Source organism: Elaeis guineensis, chromosome 12 (genome assembly GCF_000442705.2).
Source record: "Elaeis guineensis isolate ETL-2024a chromosome 12, EG11, whole genome shotgun sequence".
Lineage (NCBI taxonomy): Eukaryota > Viridiplantae > Streptophyta > Magnoliopsida > Arecales > Arecaceae > Elaeis > Elaeis guineensis.
The window spans coordinates 3,782,630-3,791,233 of NC_026004.2; the positions used below are offsets into that span (position 1 = coordinate 3,782,630).

Sequence of the window (8,604 nt, forward strand, 5' to 3'; positions counted from 1 at the left end):
TCAAAATTATCAACATCCGATAATGATGATTCTTTACACGATGTCTCCATGGATCATGAGGACTTCACTAGGAGAAATTATTAGATAGATCCATTTTATTGTAAATAAAATTTTTTATAGATTTTGATTGATCTCTTTTTCACCTCACAATTAATTATAACCAATCAAACTTAGCAATTAATAAAGAATCAACTGTTGTATAAATTTTTTATTAGTTTTACCTACAATAGAATGCATTTATCTAATAATTTCTCCGCCTTGCAACAAATAAATGCCGGGTTGCATGGTGCAGTCCAAGGTAGTTATATGCATGACTCGTGGTATGCATATGAAAGTTTGATCCAGCTTCTTTTCTTTTCTTGATATATAAAGGGGCAGTGCTCTTATCAAAAAAAAAAAAAAAAAAAGAAAAAAAGGGCAGTGCGATAGAAGCAAGAACAAAACAGACCTGTACTCTCTTGTACATAACAGACCATACATCAACAACTGGAATGAGCACTAGTTGATCATCTACCATCCATTTATGATAATGATAGAGGCATACGTCAGGCAGGCAATGAAAATTATACATGGATAGGATAGACAGATGCCTACATGTAATACAAGAAGCATAACGGGTTACTGTTGGAGACGATGAACGTTTAGAAATATTACCAAATAGTTGGCATCAACTTGTCATGCTCATGCTAAACTAGCTGTTGAGTCATAGCTTGGTCAAGCCCTTTTGCATCAGCCCATTGAAAATTATTAGAAGAATAACAACATAAGTTGCAAGTTATCACCCAAATTCACAATGGCCTATCGACTTGTTGATTTGGAGGAGGTATGCTAACATCATGCGGCTATTATAGCATGGCAAAACAAAATCCACCGTAGGGGGCTCACCTGGGGAAGAGGAGAGGTCACGGAGATCTCATGATTGCACACTCATCCAACGGCCCAGATTCTTTCTTCGAGAGGAAGCAGAGTCCAATTCCAGTCTAGTCCTGGAAGAGAAGTATCCCAGATTCCAGATAGGAGTCGGCCTTCGGCTCCTATAAATACCCCAGAGAGCTCATCACTTCCCTTTATCACATTATCCCTCTGTACTTTTCAATCGTGAAAAAAAATGGCGAATCAGGGCGAGGCATCTTCTTCCGATCCGTAAGATCTTTGATTTCCTTTTTTTTTTTTTTTTGGTCCCTTTCGGCATGGATCTGAGGCTAGGTTTTGATTCATAAGTTCTAATGGATATTTTTTTTGGAATTAATTGCAGCAAGGGCACGAAGAGGGATTTCAGTACTGCGATTCTTGAGAGGAAAAAGGCGCCGAATCGATTGATCGTGGACGAGGCTGTCAATGACGACAATTCGGTGGTCTCGTTGCACCCGGAGACGATGGAGAAGCTGCAGCTTTTCCGTGGCGATACGATCCTGCTGAAGGTAACGGTGCCATCCTTTGTGGTTAATAGTGTTTTTAAAATCATGTTAAGGTGGGGTTTTTTGGGTACTGGAAAGATAGGGTTTCGTAACGGGAATTGGCGTGATGGAATTACGTAGGGCTTGAGCTTTAGCGTATTATTACTGGGAGTAAGATCTTTGTGGGTAGAAGTTCGAATCTGTGGGAAGGATTTTCGAAAGGTTTTTTTCTTGAAAAAATATTAACTTCTTATTGATGCCTTTGTAGTAGTTGAGCTGTTGATCTGCCAATATAATGCCTTCATCATTAGTGAATAAGTTTTATCAAATCCTTGTTTTGGGATAGCCCAAGGAAGATTGGTTTTCTTACGGATCTTGAGTTTTGAGTTATAAGATAACTTTTTAGAAAGTTCACGTCTTTTCTTTTATATCTTCTGGGAATTAGGGTTCTGTTCTTGAATCTTTATCGTCGATTAATTTTCCTGTAGTGAAAACTTCCAGCATCTGTGGTATGAGACGTGTTGTGGTTCTTTGTTTTGATGTATTTGTTTCTGATTTTTGCTTTTGTGGCACAACTGTCTAAATTTTACTTGTTAATTGACTAATTATCTCCCGGAATTAGGATTTTGTTCGTGTATCTTTATTGTCGATTAATTTCCCAATATTCAAAAGTTACCGTATCTGTGGTATGAGACGTTGGGGTTCCTTTTTTTTTTTTTTGATGTGTTTAGTGCTGATTTTTGCTTTGGTGGTACAACTGTCTAAATTTTACTTGTTAACTGAATAATTTAGGGCAAGAAAAGGAGAGATACCATCTGTATTGCACTTGCTGATGATACTTGTGAAGAGCCTAAGATAAGGATGAACAAGGTTGTCAGATCAAACCTGAGGGTGAGGCTCGGTGATGTTGTTTCTGTGCATCAGTGCCAGGATGTGAAGTATGGGAAGCGTGTCCATATACTTCCCATAGATGATACCATTGAAGGTGTTACGGGAAACTTGTTTGATGCATATTTGAAGCGTAAGTTTAATTTTCCCTTTCATGTTCATCTATTAAATATTCTTTATTCTTTTCTTTTTCTTTTTTTGTAAATACTTGCTTGATGATTTTGACTTAAGGTTGTTTTTATTTTTGGATTGTTATGAGTTTATTTTATTAGCTCAATGGTATTGGGGATGCTGCTGCATCAATGCATGATGTGCAATTTTCTTTTGACTTATATATGTTGATACTATGATCTGTAAATTTTTATAATGCTGCTATCTAAACATTTATAATACTGCTAATATCTAGTAATTATTTAGCATTTTGAAGGTGCAGTGCCTTTTACTCTTGCAAAGGGGAATCTGTATAGTTACTCTCAATGCTTGTTATAACTTGAATCAAAAGATGCTGCACTTTATGCTATTATGCATGCCTTTCAGAGTGGTGAACATCCTCTCCTACCATAAAATATTTGGTGGATCCGAATAGTTTGATCAGCACTCCATTAGGTGATCACCAACACAGGGAGCTAAGTTGAAGGTGACTTTAGGGGGATGTTGTACCCAATTGTTGATTGTGATGTCTTGCATAAAAAGCTTGCTAAAATGCTATTAAAAGAAGAAATCTTTCCACTACATGGCACATGAAAGCCATTGAACATCAAATATGATATCCTACATACCATTATAACTCGCTGATTGTAGTTCATGTTGCATTAAATTTCTCAAGCTTTATCCTAGCTCATTGATTGCATGGGAGGGAGGAATACTTGGCTATAGTAATATTTGTTGGTGGGAGAGCTAGCATGTCTAGTAAATTTTCTAATACTCATTTGGCTGTTTATGATAGCATTCATTTTAGTGGGATCAACTTCTAAGCTAGGCATATATTTTTATTTTTACAAAGAAAAAATAATCTTGCTACCTAAAAGAATTTGTGAATAAGTTATTTTTTTATTTTCATACAGAGAAGTCACCTTGCTACCTAAATAATTTTCAAATGTAAGTCATAGTGATTATATTCGGTTTTGATATCTATACAAAACTAAGTGAAGATGATTATTAATTTATTGACTTAATGCAGATAGAGAGGTGGAGATTTTTCAGTAGATTAAAATGCTGAGTGAGTGGTGATGACAATCTTTGAGCTTAAACCGATGGTAATAAAGATGCTTAGGTATATTTGTGGTAACAACCAGAAAGAAACTTGAGTTATTAATGAGTTTGAAATAGTGAGTGAAAACTGTTATAAATGGTTCAGGGGGGAGAGGATTTATTCTACCCTGAAGTGAGAGATATGTTGGTGGAGGTAGGATCAAGGACAAATGGACAATCTTTACGGATATGTCTTGTGGTTGAGTTCAGATGTTGAATAAATGATATTCATAAACCTATCCTACAATCAGAGAGATGCTATTATAGGAGTCTTGAGATCCTATACGTCAATTGTAACTTGTCATGATATCACCTGGTGCATCATGACTATTAAATTGTTGTTTTGTAATTTTTGACCTTCTAATTGAGATAAAATTAGAAGTGGTAGGATTAAATCTTTGTTTTGCATTTGATGTTTGCAATTCTTGGCAAAAGGAAAACTTGATGATGCTACTGCGTTTGCATGTGCATGGAAAGCCATGTCTTTCAGAGGAGCTTAGACTAGTGCTTCCCTTTATGTTCTATAATGTCAAATGACTTTTTACTCAACTTTGAATCTAGAAGAAGAGTTGAAGGATATAGATGGTACGTCCTGTTGGTTCCTTTTCCTTGGGAAGCTAGCAGTGATCAAACCTTATATGAGATTGTTTGTTGAGGGATCATCGAGAGTTTAAAATTTCTCTTTCCACTGGAGTTAAAAATTTTCACACTATGTAATATTTCATGGACAAAGCATTATGCTCATTGCCTGTCCGATGAATAACTTTCTCGAGCTTAATTTTGAACTTGTTTCTTTCACTATTGGTACACTCATAGGGATCAAGGGATATGGGAGTTCTTGTGAGAAACCAGTAGAGCGAGTTCGTTTTCTTGTCTGATCAAGGAGAATTGCAGTTTTAGTTAGAATTTAGAACCTTATGCGAGATTAGTTCTTTTCTATGTCCCCCCCTTTACACACACCAGAAAAAGAAACTTCTAAAAATTCTGAAGAAGTTTTCTTGTCAGGAATGTGATGGATGTGGTTTGACTTTGATTTGCAAGGCATTGTTTATCTAAATGAGTGTTATTTAGCTCTTTTTTTTTTTTTTTTTTGATATCTGGACGGAGCATTGGTTGCTACCATCTGCCTTTTATGTGGCTTTAACCAGTCTTGAGTTAATGTGATTCTGCGTTATGTATCTTCCTCTTTTTAAAGGTAACATATAGCATATAAACATATGTGACATTTGTTTGATGGTTCACAGTCCTGCTGGATGGAGTGAGCATTCACTAGTTAATACTCCTTGTTGATGAAGTTATTCCGGTAGCATTCATGGGCTTTTTGTACTTGCCAGAGGTTTTTATTGTGACCTTTTGTTTCCATATATTTTGCAGCATATTTCCTGGAGGCATATCGTCCTGTAAGGAAAGGGGATCTTTTCCTTGTCAGAGGTGGAATGCGAAGCGTTGAATTTAAGGTTATAGAAACCGACCCACCAGAATATTGTGTTGTTGCTCCAGACACGGAGATCTTTTGTGAGGGGGAGCCTGTGAAAAGAGAGGATGAAGAAAGACTTAATGAGGTAGGATATGATGATGTCGGTGGTGTGCGAAAGCAGATGGCTCAGATTCGAGAATTAGTTGAGCTTCCGCTGCGGCACCCTCAACTGTTCAAGTCTATCGGTGTAAAACCACCAAAAGGCATCTTGCTGTATGGACCCCCTGGTTCCGGGAAGACACTCATAGCCAGAGCAGTTGCAAATGAGACTGGTGCATTTTTCTTCTGCATCAATGGCCCTGAAATTATGTCAAAACTAGCTGGGGAAAGCGAAAGCAATCTTAGGAAGGCTTTTGAAGAGGCTGAAAAAAATGCACCATCAATTATTTTCATAGATGAAATTGACTCTATTGCTCCTAAGAGGGAGAAAACTCATGGAGAAGTTGAGAGACGTATTGTCTCTCAACTCTTGACATTGATGGATGGCTTGAAAACTCGTTCACATGTAATTGTCATAGGTGCTACAAATCGGCCCAACAGTGTTGACCCAGCTCTCAGAAGATTTGGGAGGTTTGATAGGGAAATTGACATTGGTGTGCCAGATGAAATTGGACGTCTGGAAGTTCTTCGTATTCATACAAAGAACATGAAGCTTGCTGAAGATGTAATACCATTGATTATTCCTTGATGTTTCAGAGCCCCACACTTTCATTTCTAGAGTAGTGTTTGATGTTATTTGTATTTGCAGGTTGATTTGGAAAGAATTGCCAAAGACACACATGGGTATGTTGGGGCTGATCTAGCAGCTCTCTGCACAGAAGCTGCTCTTCAGTGCATACGGGAGAAAATGGACATCATTGACCTAGAGGATGAAACCATAGATGCTGAGATACTGAACTCTATGGCTGTTACAAATGAACATTTCAAAACTGCTCTTGGAACCAGTAATCCCTCTGCACTCCGTGAAACAGTAAGTGTCTTGCCTTTCCATTTTTTTGGCAGCATCTGCAATAAGTCAGTACTAGTGTATTTGAAATGCAATCTTTTGCCTAATTAAACTTCAAATTTTTGATGAACAGGTTGTTGAAGTGCCCAATGTCAGCTGGGATGATATTGGTGGTCTTGAGAATGTCAAGAGGGAACTACAAGAGGTATATTGAGAAAATGGTCTTCGTATGGTTCTAGCAATTCTGCTATAGTTCCTCACTGATGTTTCATTTTTCCCTTCTTTTTCTTTCTTCCTTTTAAACAGACTGTCCAATACCCGGTTGAGCATCCCGAGAAGTTTGAAAAATTTGGAATGTCACCTTCAAAAGGAGTCCTGTTCTATGGGCCTCCTGGTTGTGGGAAAACTTTGTTAGCAAAGGCAATTGCTAATGAATGCCAGGCAAACTTTATCAGTGTCAAGGGTCCTGAACTTTTGACCATGTGGTTTGGTGAGAGTGAAGCAAATGTTCGAGAAATCTTTGACAAGGCTCGCCAATCTGCTCCATGCGTCCTCTTCTTTGATGAGCTCGACTCCATTGCGACTCAGGTTTGCTTTGATATGTATATATATATATCAATTAATTGGTTTCAGACCTTTTTTGTTCTTTTTTTGTTTTTTAATTATATATATATATATATATATATATATATATATTTTATTTATTTATTTTTGGGGTATTGCAGAGAGGGAGCAGTGTTGGAGATGCAGGAGGTGCTGCTGATAGGGTTCTGAATCAGCTCTTGACAGAGATGGACGGCATGACAGCCAAGAAAACTGTTTTTATCATAGGGGCGACCAACAGGCCTGACATCATAGATCCAGCATTGCTTAGGCCAGGCCGTCTTGACCAGTTAATTTATATTCCCCTGCCAGATGAGGCCTCTCGTTATCAGATATTTAAAGCTTGCCTAAGGAAGTCCCCTGTTGCAAAAGATGTGGACCTTTGGGCTCTTGCTAAGTACACTCAAGGCTTTAGTGGAGCAGATATTACAGAGATTTGCCAACGTGCTTGCAAGTATGCAATCAGAGAAAACATTGAGAAGGTATGTCTCAGTCTTGGTTGTACTTAGAGCACCATTCATATGTGCTTTGCAAGGACTACTGCACATTATTGAGCTCAATTAAAGTTGCATTTTTCTGTTTTCTGTTTTCCTTTTAGGTTATTGTGCATGATGCATCTGATACTAAGTGTTCTGACTATGTTATGTTGACTTAAAAGCAAGGTTCGCCGTCTCGATACCGGACCCCATACCAGTAAAAATCTACTGTAATATCGATACATGGTTCAGTACGGTATGGTTGTATCAGTATGCTCGGAGACGACGTACCGGTATGAGATTAGTATGGTATGGTATGCCCTATACCGGCGGCATGGGGCGGTACAGTATTCCATGTTTAAAAGCATGTCTTGTCCCATTAATTTTCTACCTATGTTGTCATTCATTTCCTCCTACGCCAAGGCCCATGAAATCCTGCAATTAGTTTACACCATGCCAATCTAATTCTCCCTTTTTTATCCTAGTATTTCTTTCAAACTATTCAAATTTTTCTCATGAGGAATATAACATTCCCTGACCTTCTAAATTTTCAAGCTAATAACTTGGTTTACTGACTTGTTTGTCATATATGCAAGGACGTTATGCATGTTTTTAGTTTGTAGATTAGTTGTTCGAACCATCATCTGATGCATAAAACTTGGAAGCTATCAATGGGGAGCTCACATATTTATTTTTTGAATGCTGCAGGATATCGAGAGGGAGAGGAGGAGGAGCGAAAATCCAGAGGCTATGGAGGAAGATGATGCTGATGAAGTTGCAGAGATCAAAGCTGTTCACTTTGAAGAGTCAATGAAGTTTGCCCGGAGGAGCGTCAGTGATGCTGATATCCGGAAATACCAGGCTTTTGCACAAACCTTGCAGCAATCAAGGGGCTTTGGAAGTGAATTCCGCTTTGCAACTCAGTCAGGCAGTGGAGCTGGGACTACTGGATCTGATCCATTTGCTTCGTCAGGTGCTGGAGCCGATGATGATGACCTATACAGTTGAATCAGGAATACGTCTTCATGTACTATGCTAGTATGTATGTTTTTGTCACGTGGATAAATTGTTAAGCTACTTGTTAGATTATTATATGTAGGATGGCTTTTAGGGCAATGGATGTGGGACTTAATGGCCCAATTTACAACTAAGAGTTTTCAGAAATACTACGGTTTAAGATGCGGACCTTTGGGGCCTCCAAAGTCAATGTCTGAGTTTCAGATTTTAGTCTCTTAAAATGTTTTTGTTGTTTGGCATGTATGTATGAAGTCAAAACTATGGCACTGTACGTTCTTCTGTAGTTTTATGCCTTGTTTGATGCTTCTCTGCTTTAAATGCACGCTGTAAAATGCGCACAGATTTTGGCAACCGTCTGATATTAGAAGTGATATGGTGAACTTGTGGTGGAAGGTGCGTGCTGTTCATCCGTTTTTGAAATTCTGGAGAATTTCTCGAATTCTGGGTTTGATTTACCTCGTTTTTCATGCTGTTTGCTTAACTGAGGAGAAATGAGGACTTGGGACAGGTTGACTGAATGCTTTATCAGCTTTTATGGTTAACTTATAT

At 38.1% G+C, this 8,604-nt stretch overlaps 1 protein-coding gene across 1 annotated transcript; it reads left to right on the plus strand.

Moving 5' to 3' along the window:
- Positions 1-984: 984 nt before the first annotated feature.
- LOC105055569 (cell division cycle protein 48 homolog) lies at positions 985-8,338 on the plus strand. Its single transcript, XM_010937415.4, has 9 exons — positions 985-1,143; positions 1,256-1,421; positions 2,190-2,418; positions 4,911-5,677; positions 5,762-5,983; positions 6,093-6,164; positions 6,266-6,547; positions 6,685-7,044; positions 7,747-8,338. Exons 1-9 carry the CDS (start codon positions 1,109-1,111, stop codon positions 8,044-8,046), a joined length of 2,433 nt encoding a protein of 810 aa, XP_010935717.1. The 5' UTR covers positions 985-1,108; the 3' UTR covers positions 8,047-8,338.
- The last annotated feature ends 266 nt before the right edge of the window (positions 8,339-8,604 follow it).

Excerpts from the sequence above, each read along its gene's own strand:
- LOC105055569 (XM_010937415.4), top strand. The coding sequence starts at position 1,109 with ATGGCGAATCAGGGCGAGGCATCTTCTTCCGATCC. Across the intron at positions 6,165-6,265 it reads TCAAGAGGGAACTACAAGAG|ACTGTCCAATACCCGGTTGA; the intron begins GTATATTGAGAA and ends CCTTTTAAACAG. Across the intron at positions 6,548-6,684 it reads TCGACTCCATTGCGACTCAG|AGAGGGAGCAGTGTTGGAGA; the intron begins GTTTGCTTTGAT and ends GGGGTATTGCAG.